We start from the raw sequence: 17,439 nt of genomic DNA on the forward strand, positions 1-17,439 counted from the left end.
AAGATTATACTGAAACATATTTCATATCCAGCTGGCTGCAGGGATTGTCAGTTTTTCTCCTTTCAAAACAAAGGAACGAGGGACATAACAACCGTTTACCATCACGAGTGTGGGGGTGCCGTGCCTCCTGTGAGATAATGCTGCAGCGCCGACAACTGTAATTTGACAATGGCCAGCAAAAAGCTCCAGAGTTGCTTAAAGTGGTTGCAGTAACCAAATTTTACTACAGGATGTCATTTTTGCTGCATTTCTACATAATGCACTTTTAAAAACAAACCTGCAAAAATGACGTGAACTATCATACACTGAAGTCATGTCGCTGTCATCAATAACAAAAGCCGGCATGGATGATGCAACATGGGGTTTATTATGAAGTTTACCAGATGCACCATGCTGCTCCACGTCTCGCTTCCTGTCTGGCTCATGTGATTTCTCTAACTTTACAGCAATCTGCATGCTGGAAAAAATAAAAAATAAATAGACTCCATGCCAAAACCTTACGGAGCTCCACATCTAGAATCGATGTATGGAAGCTGCATGGAAACCAGACTGCATCCATTCTGCAGTCAGTATGAAGGAGGCTGAACATACTGATTTGTGTCAGTGTTGGTAGGAGGTTTGGACCCAAATGCAGGAACCCAGAACAACACAACAAGGAGCAGTTGCTAAAATAAGAATCCTTTATTTTAGGAGGAGCTGAGCAGATCAATAAAGGAGATAATCCCCCCCCCCAAAAAAATGGATTTAGCAAAGACACAAGGAGCAGAACGAGAGATCCAAACTTACTGAGGGACGCTCGAGAGCACAGGAGGCAACAAGTCACACTGACAAAGACATTGAACCAACAAACAGTGAGACAAGACAGGGCTTTATACACAGAGGAAAGCAATCAGGGAAACAGGTAGCAGGTGTGTGGGGAGCGAGAGCTGAAGGGAGGCAGGAGAGACTAATTAACTAAGGCCCTGTCCACACGTAGCCGGGGATCTGCCAAAACATAGATATTTTTCTACATTTTAGCCAGTCATCCACACGAAAACAGGGTTTTTTCACACGAAAACGGATCTTTTTAAAAACTCCGGCCAAAGTGAAGATCTGCGTTTTCTCCGTTTTGGGTGTCTGCGTGTGGACAGACATAACCGGAGTTTTAAGGTCCGCAACGTCACTTTCCGCGATAAAAAAATGCTGACATCACGTGTGCGACCTGTGTTTACACTAGCCGACAGCATGGATGCCCTCAGAGCTGCGCTCGCTTTATCAATTGTCCAAGCGCTTTTTGCTTGTTTGTTTTTGCAAGCGGAATTACTGCTCCTTGCGGAAGACCACAGACGAAGGACGAGGTTAAGAACGGGGGAAGTACTGCCGCCTACAGGTCTGGCATGTCCTTAACAACGTATTTATCCGGGTACGTGTGGACAGAGTTTTTTTTTTAAACGAGGTGGTGTGGATGCAAGTTTTTGGAGGGGCGGATATTCGTTTAAAAAAAACCCGGCTACGTGTGGACTAGGCCCAAGTGGGGAAGGAACATAAAACACTGAAGGGGAAAACTAATCTAAATACTGTAAACAAACAACACTTTAAGGTAGGAGAACTAATAACCCTGAAACTAGAAACAAAAACCAAAAGAGGACATGTAATATGCTGTTTTATCTTTTATTGTTGTGTATTTTATCTCTGTAAAGTGTCCTTGAGTGTTCAGAAAGGCACTGTTGAAATAAAATGTATTATTATTATTATTAATACTGGGGAACTTAGTAATAGGGATGGGAAAACTAAATGTAAAGTGAAGTGACGGAAAGATGGGGCGTTATGGTCTTGTTAACAGACACTGACTTGGCTCGGTTTGGGGAATCCCTTAGTCTGACCCAGAACATGTAGTAATAACGAACACGGGGGAGAAAGAACTTGTTTAACAAAGGATTTAATCCTTTGTAGTCATAAGGATAAATGCATCAGCCAAAGGACTGGAAATACTAACATAAATAATACTAGACACAGTCTCAAAGTAAAAATAAAAGGGTAAAAAAAGAGAACCAACAACCAGCAAATATTGAATCCCTTGCTGGACAATTAAACCAAAATTGAACTTGTCATCAGGACAAGAGAGTAGAATTTAGTTCACATGAGGAGTTCAACAGGAGCAGGGGCAAACAAGACAAAACAACCGTTTACATCACTCAGAGAACCTTGGGTCAAAAACTACAGCTAAGTAGTACATCTCAAATGCAAATGGAGTCCAAACACCACAGAAGCAAAGCCACATCTCAGACCTAAAGCCTTCAAACAAACCCAGGAGACTACTTGTTTACAAGAAGCTCCCAGAATGTCTTCTTCTTCTGCAATGGGGGAATGGCAGGACGCCCACGAGGCATATTGCTGCCGCAACCGCACTACTCACTGCCAATAGATGTCACAGCCTGTAATAAACCCCCCATCTCTCGTAAAAAGCACAGCAGCGCCCTCACTCTACATCGATCCTCCACTCCCAACAAGGTCTGCAGGGAAAAAACAGCAAGGCCTGTTGACCCCAACCTCCTATAATAGGTCCCCCGCTCATGGTCGTACCTCCCACAACGCAGCAGAACATGAGTCACTGTCTCCAGCTCTCCACAATCACACCCCCCATCTCGGTGTTTCCCCCTAAAAACAAGCTGCCACAAAGACCACAATGGCCCAACTTTAACCGAGTCAGGACCACCGAGTCCCTCCTCCCAAAATCAAGGTCCAACTCACGTCCACCCACCATCCGGTGCAACTTATAAAACCCCCTGCCTACCACCCCACCATCCCAGGAGGCCTGCCACAGCTTCAAGACCTCCCTGCCTATTGCAGAACAATACTCAGGGTATCCCATATCGACCTCCAACCTGTACCATTCGTAAGCGCTGCCTTGGCCACTGAGTCCACCTGTTTGTTGCCCACCACCCCCAAATGTGCGGAGACCCAACAAAACAAACCTCACTACCACGAGCCCGCAGCTCATGGAGCAATACCCTGGCTAAAAACACCAGATCGGGTCTAGAGCCGAATCCCGCCCCCAACAGATCCTCCAATCAGTAGCGGTTTTAGGCACGGGCAGACAGGGCAGTTGAATAGGGTGGCATTTTTTCATGACACAAAAGGGGCACAGAAGCGCTGAGTAAAAAATAAAAAAGAAAGAAATCTGCGCCGCTCCGAGGTTTTCTATTCTATCTGTCATATCACAGTGTCTGGATTGGAAACAGGAAGTTGGTGCCCCCTGCAGCTACAGGCGCTCGGGTTCACATGCACCGTGTGTGTATGAAGAAGAGGAAGAGGAGGGGTGCGGCGGGGGAATTCACCTCTGGGTCTTTCCCAAATGAAATGAGCGGGTAGGGGCTGAATCAACTGTATTGACATGGCTAAAGTCAATCACATCTTGATGTTCTTCCATTTAACGCACATTTCATTCATAACATCATAAACACAGGCCTATCATTCTTTCAGGTTTTTCTGAATTGTGTGAAATGACCGAATAAAAAAAGGAAAAACAAAACGATTTTGTGGTCACCCCCCCATCAAGGTCGAACTGTTTAGTCCTGACTAAAGGAAACGTATTGAGTCAAGAGCCAAACAGAAGAGATGAACATAAAAAGGCTAAAACCACCAGGTGCCCGATTCAGGAATAAAAAGAAAAAAAGAGGAGAAAGATAAAGGTATGTACACTCTCATGATGCATGTTTTCAATTTTTTGAACCAGTTAACTGGGATTTTAACGGTTAAATTCGGTCAACTAATTGCTAACAGAGCTAATAGGGCTGAAATATTGAAACGAATATTCAAACGGTTGGAAAAAAGTCCTTGAATCGTTTTTTACTGATTCAAACTAGGATTTGTTAAATGCTCGCTGCAGCCTGTGGCCTGCCTGAACAACAACAAACACATGTTGATCATGTTCACATAATAATAAATAAAACAACTGTACAAGCAGAAGAAAACTCCCCAGTCACCACTAACTATCCTGTTTATTTATTGCAGATGGCTGCACTGATTATTTTTTACCTGATTTGTTCTGTAAAAGTTGACATTTTTGGTAGTCTACAGTTTTTTATGTCAGTTTAAATTACAATTTCAGAGGCCATTCTAAAATATTATGGATCATGATAAAGATCTATTGGAGATCTACCCCAACTTTTGGACTGCTCTGCCAGTCACTGTGGCTCAAGCTGAGAGGAGCTTTTCAAAACTTGATCAAGTCATACCTGAGGTCAACTATGTTTCAGGGGCGGCTCACTAACCTGTCTCTGATTAGTATCAATCACTCAGTAGGGGAGCAGATTTCATATGATGACATTATTGATGACTTTGCATCGAGGTTAGGTTTTAATTTTAGTTTGTGTTTTCTGTTCTAAGTGCAATGCTGTAGTGATTATCTTTAGTTTGTTACGTGTGAAATATTTTTGCTATTTAGAATATTTATTATATATTATGTTCATATATTCTTAATATTTAGTTATTGTTTGTTTTTGTATATTTGATTCTATAAATTTTGATACAGTATATAATGTATATTGCTTTACATTCTGACAACTTCATAGTAATTAATGTAAACATGTGCAACTTAGAAAAACGAATGTTCAATAGTCGTTCTAATAAAACATGCCTGTTTGTAGAAAACATGCATGTGTGCGTGCAGGTGGGGTGGTGGTGGTGGTGGTGGTGGTGGGGGTGGGGGGGCTCAAAGGGGGCCTCGCCCGGGGAGTAATTCCATGTAGAACCGCCACTGCTTCCAATGCAGCCGCAGAATCAGAGTAGACCGCAGCACGCTCTCGGAAACATTCCCCCACCCACCGCAAGACAGAGATGATAGCCACTATTTCACCTGTAAACACTGAGCAATGGTTCCAGATCCGACTACCAGGGGCGTCGGACTGGGGGGGGAAAGGGTACCGTTTACCCAGGGCCCACTGCAGGGAGGGGCCCTGAGACAGCTTTGAATAAAAATGTTTTATTGTTGTTGTTTTTTCCCCCCAACTTACTTAATGTCTTAATAAACTTCCCTTTACCTGGATAAAGAGGTTAAGAAACAGAATTTCGCCTTAAAAATAATAACTGAATAATCTCTGAGGCATCTATCACCCCTTAAAAATGTGCAAAGTGGTTTAGTCCACACCAGCGGCCAGGGGCTGCACTGCCGCATGTGCTAGTGAGACATCGCAGATGCCGACAGCCAGAGCTGGAGGCAGGAGAGTCAGTCATGTCTTTTCCCAAGAAAGGGAAATCTGACTTCCAGAAAAGAAAAGAAGGAGAAGGAGAAAAAGTTAATCGAACAGAAGCAAGTATTGACTAGATTCTTCAAGAAGGAAGGTGAGCAGCAGAACACAGTTTTAGCTGATATTAGCTAGCTCTCAGAAGCTGCATTCATGTTAGGTGTTCAGTGTTCATTTTGGGAGCTTATGATAGACATTGTCCTCTAAAATATCATAAGCAAAACTTAAAAAAAAGTCCCCACCCTGGATTGTTAGGGGATTGGAAAGGGCTTGCCAGAAAAAGAAATCACTGTATCTGGATTTTATAAAAAATCCAACAAAGGAAAAAGAAAAAAGGTATAAGGAATATAAAAACAAATTAACTACAATAATAAGGAAGCAAAAAAAGGAATATTATGATCAGCTTTTCCTAAAACACAAAAATAATATTAAAGGTACATGGAATGTGTTAAATAAATTAATAAGAAATACAAAAGAAGCAGGTATAGATATTCACAATAAAAATGGAAAGAACATTGCAAATGAGTTTAATAAATATTTTGTGAATGTTGGCCCTAATCTAGCTAAAAAGCTGCCAGAAGTTGACATTAACCATGAAATAAATAAAAATAATAATACAATGTTTTTGAGCAGTGTAAGCCAAAGTGATGTGATCCAAGCGGTACATAGTTTCAAAAGTAAAAAGTCCTTAGATTTTCATGGGATAGATATGTCTCTCATGAAGGAGGTTATCCATTGCATTATTGAACCTTTTACTTATATTTGTAATAAATCATTTTCAAGTGGCACAGTCCCTGAAAAAATGAAAATAGCCAGAGTTATTCCTATTTATTAAAGTGGTGATAAATTATTAGCTTGTAACTATAGACCTATCTCTTTACTGCCACAGTTTTCAAATATACTTGAGAAACTTTTTGTAATTAGATTTGAAGCATTTACCAACAAGTTTGATCTTTTAAATGACCATCAGTATGGGTTTAGGAAGAATCGTTCAACCTCATTAGCAGTTATGGATTTGGTAGAGCAGATTGCAACAGCAGTGGATCAAAAACTTCATGTAGTGGCTGTCTTGATTGACTTGAGTAAGGCATTTGATACAATTGATCACATATACCTGCTCAAGAAATGTGAATACTATGGTCTTCGTGGTAAAACCAATCAATGGCTTGAAAGTTATTTAAGCAGTAGATTTCAATATGTAAATGTTAATGATATAGATTCACAGCTTGAAAGAGTAATATGTGGTGTACCGCAAGGCTCGGTGCTAGGACCGAAATTATTCAACCTATACCTGAACGACATCTTTTCTGTATCGTCTCGGTTAAAATTTATTATGTTTGCAGATGATACAAATTTCATTTGTATGGGAAAAGATATGAGTAAATTATTACAAGAGGTTGAAAACGAATTGGATTCAATTAACCCTCTGATGCATGGATTATGAAATCTTCAACCAAGATTTTTTAAACAATTTTTTTCATTCATCTTTAGGTGTGAATGAAACAAATTTCAACAAATATTTTTTGTAACATTTTGTTAATTTACAAATAATTTATTACATGTCCATCTCAGTGGACAGCGTGCATTCTGAACATGGAATATGTTGGCTTGACTTACTGAAGTCCAAATGGAGGGGCTCAAATGCAATAAAGTCTTCAACAGCTGTGCTTAATAGCAAAAATAAAGAAATAACAATTTTGAGTACCTGTCCACTGTAGTGACCATTATGTATCAAAGGGTTAAAAAATGGTTTGATTACAACAAGCTATCACTAAATGAAAATAAAACCAAATTTATGATATTTTCAGGGAAAAGGGACAATGACGGTGCTAAGCTGTATTTAAATGGAGTCCCAATTGAACAAGTACATGAAACTAAATTCCTAGGTGTGACTATTGATAGTAAACTCAGTTGGAAACCACACATTGAATATATCAAACAGCAAGTGTCTAAATCTATTGCTATACTTTATAAAACTATTGATATACTAAATAAAAAAGCCTTGTTTTTGATTTATAGCTCTTTAGTTATGCCTTATTTGTCTTACTGTGCAGAGGTTTGGGGAAATGCAGGTAAAACGTGTGTTGAGACTGTATTTAAATTACAAAAAAAGGCGATTAAAATAGTTAATAAATTGGGATACCTCGAACCAACCCATTATCTATTTAGTCAAACGAAAACGCTAAAATTAGGAGACATTATTAAAGTAAAAATCTTAGAGATTCTTCATAAAGTAGTTAATAATAATATCCCAAATTGCATAAAAGTTTATTTCAAACCAAGAGATGATCATTATAATCTCAGAGGTGTATTTATGTTTGAATGTGTAAAAGCCAGAACTAATGTGAAATCAAGATGTGTTTCTGTTGTTGGTGTGAAATTGTGGAATGAGTTAGATGATGATTTGAAGAAATGTACTTCTTTACTAAAGTTTAAAGCAGGTGTAAAGTGTCACATATTTACAGGGTACGAAAAGTATGTATAGACATTAATGAATTTTCATTGTGGATATTTATATTGGGGAAAATAAAAGAAATGTATATTGGTTATGTATATTAGGTGGAAAATAGGGTAGGCTAAAATAAGCATTGCTTCTGCCTATTCCTTCTTTGGTTTAAATTCAAATTGTTAATATTGTTTTGTTTGAAAAGAAAAATTTTATGTTAATGCTATAAACCAAAATAAAGACCGAAAGAAAGAAGAAAGAAAGTGTTAAACGCCTTTAGTTTCACCATCAAGATCAAATATAAATTAATTAGTGTTATCAGTGATAACACTAATTAATTTATATATATATTAATCAGAATTATTATCGCGGGCGGCTGCCGCCAATTAATTTGCGGACCTCACAGTAAAAACAGGTTCACTCTGTGTGGATATTTCAGCTCCTTCCCAGTCATGGACCAGGACAAACTTGGTATCGATGGATTCGTGGTAATCTCAGGAATGGGAAGCTGCCACTGTTTTTCGTATAGCATGATGACACTGGTGTTAGAGGATTGTTATTGACTTGGTTAGATATTTTAAGCCTATTTTAAATTTCTTTATATTTGATCTTGAAAACGGACAACCTTATAATTTGGCTGATAATGCAGGGATTATAAAATTTAGAGTACATTACATTCACAGAGAGAACCTGGTTTATTTCATGTCATATGTATTTAATATATCAATATATATCAGTATTAGCAAAGCTTAACATCATGAACCACATGGCCCTTTAGACGCAGTAGCAGCAGCAGCAGGGCCCTCATTGTCTCCAGAAAGCACTGAGGAGATGAGACAAGGTGAGCTCACTCAGGGGCGGCGTTAGGCCCAGCTACTTGGGCTGAAGCCCCGGATGTTTTATGAAAAGCCCCGGATCTGAAACGTGGAAGTAACATGCAGTAACAAAGTCCAACAGAGAGGGAGCAGCTGGCAGTAGTTTGTATACAGCCTGCCTGAGCCTCCACCACTGAAGAAGAAGCCCTTCAGCAGCCAGCTTCTTCTGCAGTCTCTGCCTGAAATGCATGAGTGAAGATGGACATAAGGACTTTTTTTTAGACAAAAAGTACAATGACAGAACCCCAGCTTTGATGAGACTGGTGTTGACTCAGGTTTGTGAGTCTTATTTGAAAATATTTGTTGTGTTGCTGGTTTGCCTAAAGTTAGCTTCTCAGGTAAAGTTGCTGGAAAGTGAATATTTACTTTCATCTCACACTAAACACTAACAGGAACAATATTCTGCCCTGAATATGCTTAATATGTAGCTTTAGATTAAAAAATTATGTGGTACAAGACAAATATATATGATGTTGACTAGTGCGTGTCACGTGTGTGTGCGCGCGTGTTTGTGTGTTAAGCCCCGGATCTTCTTCAGTCCTAAATCCGCCCCTGAGCTCACGATACAATTAAGTTATTCAATTTACAAGCAATCATTAGCAACAGATTTATCTGAAAGGACAAGTTAGGTTATATTTTGCTGACCTAATTCATGATCCATTTTGCTTGTGTGGTGTCTGTCCCCCTTGCAGCAGAGAAAGAGATAGAATATGTGAAAGAGGATGATGTAAGTGAAGATAGGGAAGGGGATGGTTGCTCTGAAGGTAGTGAGGATGATGAGGAGAGGCCAGAAGAAGAAGAAAGTGAGAGGCTGAGCAACACAGATGAGTGTCTGCCAGAGGATCCAGGACTATGGCCAGAGAAGCTCACTGGTCAACAAGGAGATACAGTTGTCAGAAGACTGGCGAATAAAAGTGATCAAACACCAGGAATCGACAAAATAACACCCAAAGATATGGAGGGCAAGCCATTTCCAAATTATCTTCAATATGCTAAGTCAGCCAATGGGCATGAGAAGATAAGAAGAGACTGGCTTATTTACAGTGAAAGTGCAAAGGCTCTGTACTGCATCCCATGTCTCCTCTTGAGCTGCTTAATTCCATCTACAGGATGCAATTACAGAGCATTTTTGGAGAAGTTTGTATTGGACTGAGGATTTTTTGCACACTACCTGTGACTGTTGCTGGGGGTGAACGGGCTTTTAGCTAACTGAAACTGGTGAAAAATTATTTGAGATCAACAATGTCCCAGGATAGACTGAACAGCCTAGCTCTTCTTTCTATTGAAAGCCAATTAGCCAAAGGATTGGACTTTAAAGATCTCATAAGGGATTTTGCTAACATGAAGACCCGTCAGTGGGCATTTACTGGAAAATAAATTCCAGGATTAATGTTTGAACACATTGTTGGCAAATAAAAATAATTATATGTGAAGTCTGGGCATTTCACTTTTATTATGCTGGCATTTGTATTTGCTCAATATAGAGGTTAAACTGAGATCATATTTATTATCTTGTCTTATAGCATGGCATAAAATGTGTAAGAGAGATATTACACAATTGAGCATGGGGCCCACCTAGAAGACTTGTACCTAGGGCCCAGAATTTGGTGCTACGCCCCTGCCGACTACCATAGCTAAAGCACATGTGCGGTACCACCAAACCCACCGTCACCCGTCTACTGTCAGGATCTTTTGAACTGTCTGTATATAGCTACAAATAAGAGCCCCATTTCAACCCCATAACATCCCGAAAATTTCCATCCACCCCACCTCCGCGGCCATGCTTCATAGAGGACAAATCCACCTCCGGCACAAGCAACATCCATGGCGGAACGTCAGACCAGACCACGTGCAAGCTAACGGGCCAACTGAGGAAGCCCAGTGAGTCTGCCTTGTCCCTTAACCAGACAGAAAATCCACCCCCACCCGACCGACCCCGCCTTCCAAATCCCCAATGCCAGTCCAACAGACCCAACACAGGGGAAGCCACTCCCATACTCCTGATCCTCATCAAGTACTGAAGACCCAGTTTGATCCAACGAAAATGCAGAGGCATCTCGCCCACCTCCACCAGCAGTGCCTCCACTGGGGTCGACCGAAACGCACCACCACACACCCTCAAAGCTGATGCCTGTAAGACGTCCAACCTTTTTAGGGCAGTAGGGGCAGCCGACCCATACAGGACACACTCATAATCCAGGGCTGACCTAATCACACCTCTGTACACCATCAACAAGGTGCTCCGGCTCATCCCCCAATCAGTTACAGCCAAACACCACATCACATTCAAGACACATCCATATCTGGCCTCAAGGTAATGAACATGGACAGCCCAGGTCAGCCTCTCATCCAGCCATATGCCCAGGTACCTATAAGTGGACACGCGTTCCAGCTGCTGCCCACCCAATCTCAAACCCACCGACGGGACGTTCCATTTAAACCCAAAAACCATAAACTGAGATTTGGCTGGGGACAACCTAAAGCCCCAACACCTCGACCAAGCCACTACATCATCCAATCCATCCTGCATCCATCAGAACAAAAATTGAAGGTTCCTGCCCCGCATCCAAAACATTCCTTCATCTGCGAACAAGGACCTCCCTACAACACCGCCCGAGATGTCGAACAAGCCATTCACCATTACATTAAAAAGCACCGGGCTAATCACGCTCCCCTGAGGAACCCTGTTCTCCACCCCCACAGAGAGTGATAACTCAGAACCCACCATAACCCGGATCGTCCTATTACTCAATGTTGAGGGTCTGACCTCATGAGGAAATTACTATGCAGTGATTTTCTCCAAAATGACTGTGCTTAAATTGCTCTGAAAAGCAAATAATCACATCAGCGCCAAGAAACTTCATTTCCCATGATGCTTTGCACACGGAAGCATTGTGATGACGTCACCGCCTAGTACCAGAAACACGTTCTGCGCATGTGCGGGAAGCCGTGGACTTTTCCCGCGAACTAAGACCATAAATCTTCAGCAGAGACAAAGAAACCTCGTTCTTTTGCCCAGGATACCTGGCGGTAAGGACACGCTTATCGACGCTCCGACAACTTGAGCACGCGGAAGCTCTAAGTGCCAAGTTGAGCCACGGAACTGCTGGAAACTAAACTGCAAGCCCATCAGATCTGCTCGTTTCTGCTCCCCTCCAGCTGATGTTTGAGGACACAGAACTGCGGAGGGAAACAACAACTCCATCCAGCTCTCAGAAACGCTGTAAGTTATAACTCAGCACAGAAAGAAACTTTGCTGTCTCTGTCCAGCCCGTGGAGAAACACTCGTGAACGCCAAACAACGGAGAAAGCATCAAACCGACGGATGACGCCGGAAACTGCGGAGAAAAACGGAGAACCGTCAAGTCATAACAGCGGGGGACGCCTTGCTGCTTTGGTGATCAGGAAACTCATTTTTTCCTCTCCTTTTCTTCTCCCGTTTCCTCTATAGTCTCAAATAAGCAATAAACCGCGTCTATTGCTTAAAAAGTAGCTTCGTGTTTTCCTCTTTCGTCCCAAACACGTCCGTCGGGTCATTTTGAAAGAATAAACTGCTTATTGATCATTGTTTGGTATCTTAAAATGGTTTCTGTCATGGCCAGGCTGAAACTAAAAGATATTAATTTGTGATTAATCTTTTGTGTTGTTTCATGATCTTTTTAAATGTTTTGAGTGATTTAAGGTTAAGTTACTACTGATTCTAAGTGCTTTGGAAGTTAAAGTGCAAGTTGCCACCCACACTTTAGCCAGACAAAGGGGTCAGCCATCTTGTATTCAAGACTCCATTTTGAATCCATACACACGCACACACACACACACACATACACACTACTCCTTTGTGAGAACAAAGGACCCCATTCATACATCCTCCATCACATGCAAACACATCCATCTTCAATCATATCACACGGTTATTATTCATCTATTCCACTGTTTATTCATTTGACAAATTGTTAATTAAACGTTATAAAATTCAGATTTTCGTCTCCAGTAGCTTTGTTGTGTCGAAGAGAAGTCTCTGCTCCAAGGATTCTACGAACTTCAAGAAAGACTGATAAGAGTTTTGGATTCAATTTTTCCCCGGAAAAAGGGGAATGGTGCCCCGTATATCTAAGAATATCTTAATTAATTAATAAATCAGTAAATATTTACATATTTACAGAATTTATTGAAGAATCCAAAAGTAAGTTAACGCTTGCGAATTGTTCGCTCCTAATAACCCCAACATTTTATTGGTGCCCCGTGTGAGGCTTGGATACACAGAGATTTCTATCCGGCACAAACAAACAAATAAATCCAAAGAGCTTGAATTAAAAATAATCCGTTGTTCAGCCTTGAACCAGCAACAGAGTGGTGCTGATTTCGCTGAGCAGGAAGCTGCATCGAACTCTCACCAGTAACTCAGTGCTTCTTTAAAGGTGCAACGTGTAAATTAATTCTGGTTAACCTTTTAGGTTAAAATTCAGCTTTTCCTTAAAGGTGCAACGTGTAATTAATTCTGGCTAACCTTTTAGGTTAAAATTCAGTTTTTCCTTAAAGGTGCAACGTGTAATTAATTCTGGCTAACCTTTTAGGTTAAAATTCAGTTCCTCATTAAAGGTGCAGCGTGTAAGTAATTCTGACTAACCCTTTTAGGCTAAAATTAACTGCTAATTTAGCGACTTTAACTCACAGTGGCTATTGTAACTAACTGAAACCTTCACTCAAAGACTGATAACACCTTGTTTGCTAATATTCTGAAGGAATAACTAGCATATTTAACACTGCAAGTGTTGTAAGACGTTGCTACGGCAACGCACCAGCTTTTGCTAAAATACTGAAAGGAATAGTATTTTAAGCATCAGTCACGGCATTCCGTGCAATCTTAAAACGCTAAAACCTGTGCGCACAAAGGTTAATTTAGTGTTTTTCTGCTACAAAGCTAGCAGTTGCTGCCCAAAAGGTGCAGCTTGAGCTATCTGCAGAAGCTCTACTAGGCTATTTTTGGTTCGGTTGTTAAAATGGAGGGACAGAGTAGTGAACTGACCAACTCCCGGCAACCAGGTGGCGCTGCGGCCCACGACTATGAACCTGGCCTACTTTCTGGACAAATATTGTCCAAACTGGTCGCGGTTGCTCGAGAACCCGACTACCCTTCTAGGGATTTCACTGAAGAACAGCGTAGCGACGAGCTAGAAGCTGTAATTGATCAAATAGAAAACCCGGATGGTACAAAACCAATCCAGGTTCACTTAGCTAAGTTAGCCTTGATCCTCTATCAGAGAGAACTCCAACATGATCGAGAGATCATGAAGCTCCAGAGCATGCTAGCTGAAAGGCAGCAAAATGGAAGGCAGAAGGATGACGAGGAGGAAGCCAGCACCGATTCTGGGGAAGATGGGGAGAAGACCCCGCCCCCTTCTGCTGATGACAACAGACAGTGGGAAGGGGGGGAACACCGTGACTCTGAGGCTGAGCCAGAGTGCTCTCCCACACCGGTACGAAAGCAAGCCGGCAAAGCCAACCAGGGTCCGCCCAGGACGATCGCCAAAGACCAATTGGTTCCCTCCACCCAAGGTAGCGAGGGACCGCCGTCCCGCCGTAAAGGTAGGCTACCTCCTGATACGGCTCCATACGATAATCAACAGTATGTGGTGTGGGACTCTCTGGACGGACGCACGCCGCAGGGGAGAGATGAAGCTTATCTGTCCCAACCTTCGGCCCCGTTCCCTACACACACTATAGGGCATTCAGGACCATCTAGGGGCCGAGGGCAGTTCGCCCTCGAACCCCAGGTTGGACCACCACCCTCATCTTCACGGCCTTCTCAATCAGTGAGAAGTCGACCAGCTGAGCGGCACCTCTATTTAGACCGCTCCCCCAGTCCACGAAGGGTGCAAGGTGCCGATTGGGGTTATGCACCCCAAGCTGCACCTCCACCATCCACCCATCCTAGCTACTCCGGTATTCGGCATGCCGATAACCAGCTGCGGGACAAAGCATCATACGCCAGTCCGTACCCGGACAGAGCGTATTACGCAGAAGCCCCAGTTGAAAGACGCAGGCTGCACTTCGCAGACGTGCCCCGGGAGGAGGACCTCCCAAGACACCCACGTGACGTGCCAGCAGCCCGCCACAACATGCCGGACCCCGATTTGGGCCCCAGGAGTCAACATTGGGAGCCCAGAGCACACCAGCGATATCCAGCGCCCTCTGAGACAGACCGTGGGTCAGAGTCAGAGGATGACGCGCCGTACCGTGAGTCAGGGCTCCGTGTACGTCAAATTGAATCGCTAGCTAAAGACATAGAACGCTTTGATCCTAACACCAATGAATCCAATGTCGACGATTATCTCAGGGAGATAGAACGTTGTCTGCTTGATCTTCCAGCACCCTCTTCAAGGGAAAAGCTCAAGCTAATTTGGAAAACCACATCTAGAACGGTGCACGGTTTCATGGAAACTCTACCACCTGACATTCGTGATCGGTACTCCTCGCTCTGCCGAGCGTTGAGAGATGAATACGCCACGTATGCAGACTCTGCGTCAGCTACAATGGGGGCCTTCTCCATCAAACACGGGAGGAACGAACCCCCCAGAGAGTATTATCGCCGACTCAAAAGTGCTTATTTCCAAGGTCGAAACGGCCCTGGGCTCGAGGAAGACCCTGCCTTCAGATCCCTGTTCATTCACAACCTGCACGAGTGTGTTCGCTCCGAAGTCTCAATGTATTGTCGGATGAAAAAACTGACAACTCAGGAGATTAGGAGATACGCTCAACAGGCTTGGGAAGCCGGCGGAAAGCCCCAAAAGCCTGACGCACATCACCGCGTCATGCACCTAGCTCCCGACGCCGAGCCGCGTTTGGAGCTTGAAGGCACAGAAGCTCCACCCACTAAGCCAAAATCTGCTAAACCTAGACCTGTTAAACCGCGAGAGCAGTCCCAATCTCCTCAACAGGGGAAGGGGGGTGCTGATTGGCCGCCTAGGTCTGGACAATCAGACAGGAAGTGGCCCAACCAAAACCAACGGCAGGCAGGTCGGAACAGTGGAAGGTTTAAGGAGCGCCGCCCACAGGTAGGTCCCGAACACAAGTCCGCAGGTGAGTACTTGACCAAAGCCGACCTCCAGGAGATGTTTCAGCAGTTCCTAGCTAAACAGAAGGAACAGCTGAGATCTGCAGATGAGACCCCTGCACCAAAGTCTGCTTCTAAGAAGCCAGACCCAGAGCCAACGTCAGCATGACTAGGCGTGGCTCAACCTCCCAGCGTGGCCAGGACCTACCTGATCAGCTGGGGGAACACTACTGGTAGATCACAGGAGTCTCCTGAAATCTACCCCCCAGAGAAACCTGATACTAAATTTCTGAAGTTCCTTGGTGACTTAACAAACCATGATCATGCTCGCCGTTTGTACTGTAGCACCAACGTAGGTGGATGCATACAGGTTGATGCTCTGCTGGATACCGGCTCAGAAATCACCCTGATGTGCTCCACACTGTTCCATCGCGTGTCTGACACCATGCGGTCGCTCGGGAAACCAGTCCAGGTAGAACCCTGTGACCTGAAAATCACCAGCTACACCCAGACCCGGGAGTGTATCACTCACCGGGCGTGGCTGGACATCACCTTCCAAGACATGACTCTGGTTCACCCGTTTTATGTCTGCCAGCTAGACACTGAACCACTTCTCGTTGGTCAGGACCTGCTTGAACGTCTAGCTCCCCTCATCGACTGCCAGAAGGGTCAACTGTGGGCCCAGGTGGACACACCTAAGCCCTGGAACCCAGATAGCAGCCGACCATCCTCCATTCTTGAAGTCAGCATAAGTGAGCCGCAAATCCCTTGTTCCAAGGTCATGCCCCTCCCTACGGCTCCCACAGACGATGACCGCCTGCAAAGGCATGAAACCGCTCCTGGAACTCCGTTCCGCACACATTCATCTTTTCTCTGCTCGCTGAAGAACGTCAGCCTGCAGCCATATGCACCACACATAGTTGGTGGTCTTACCATCAACTGCACCCACATCTCAGATGCTCGCCTTGCTCTTTGGTCTGAAAAGTCAGCCATCAGCCAGCAGACGTTTGAACACCTGCGTCAGAAGGACCCCCTTCTGGTCAGTGTGACACGTAGCCATCGGCTCTTGTCACCTACTTGGCCGCAGAGGCTCCTGAAAGCGCCAGAGGTCTGCTCTCTGACTATCCAACTTGGAGCAAGACAGCTCACACATACATTCAGCATCATACCACAGCTTGATCCACCTGCACTCTTTGGAGCAGATCTGCTGGTCCGACTCGGTGCCCAGCTGGACACTTGCAATCAAGTCCTTTGGGCCCGGGCCACACCATCCTCTGAGCCCCGCTCAGAAGGCCCTGAACACTTGCTGTCCGGTCAGACCATTCCACAGGCCTGCCGTGCAGTGGTTGAAGCCAGCACGGTTCTGCCCCCATTGGTCAAAGGGGTGCCTGTTCGTCTGACTCTGATGAAGCATCAGAAGCTGCCAGGCACACAGGCCTTCTTCCAGCCATCACCACACTTCTTGGAGCTCAACTTAGCCGTCTGTGGCACGCCACTCTTGGAGCTGAACAATCGTTCTGCGTACTTGTTGGTCGAAAATCCGACCCAGAGTCCTATCCACCTGCCGGCAGGAAAGCCCTTGGGCATGCTGATAGATAGCTCATTCCATGACTTCGAACTTTCAGTCCCCGTGATCGGACAACTTCCGTTGTTCTTGAACGACAGACAGGTTGGTGTAGACACATTCAGTACTTTCCCTTCACAAATGATTACCATCAAGCGGCATGAAGCCCTTCCTGAGGAACCTATTTGCAGTGCAACCTTAGATACTGACGGCGGTCAGTATCTAACGGTTTTTGCAATAAATACTCAACCCTCTGAGTCACCGGTTGAAAGCCC

General features: G+C 43.9%; 1 protein-coding gene across 1 annotated transcript; it reads left to right on the forward strand.

Annotated features, from left to right (window-relative positions):
- Nucleotides 1-12,749: 12,749 nt before the first annotated feature.
- On the forward strand, nt 12,750-15,771 carry LOC139069956 (uncharacterized). Its single transcript, XM_070551415.1, has 2 exons — nt 12,750-13,085; nt 13,146-15,771. The coding sequence occupies exon 2, from the start codon at nt 13,547-13,549 to the stop codon at nt 15,767-15,769; it is 2,223 nt and encodes a 740-aa protein (XP_070407516.1). The 5' UTR covers nt 12,750-13,085; nt 13,146-13,546; the 3' UTR covers nt 15,770-15,771.
- Nucleotides 15,772-17,439: the final 1,668 nt, after the last annotated feature.

Source organism: Nothobranchius furzeri, chromosome 5, assembly GCF_043380555.1.
Source record: "Nothobranchius furzeri strain GRZ-AD chromosome 5, NfurGRZ-RIMD1, whole genome shotgun sequence".
Classification (NCBI taxonomy): domain Eukaryota; kingdom Metazoa; phylum Chordata; class Actinopteri; order Cyprinodontiformes; family Nothobranchiidae; genus Nothobranchius; species Nothobranchius furzeri.

What these genes read in the sequence shown, in the direction of transcription:
- LOC139069956 (XM_070551415.1), top strand. Translation starts at nt 13,547, where the DNA reads ATGGAGGGACAGAGTAGTGAACTGACCAACTCCCGGCAACCAGGTGGC.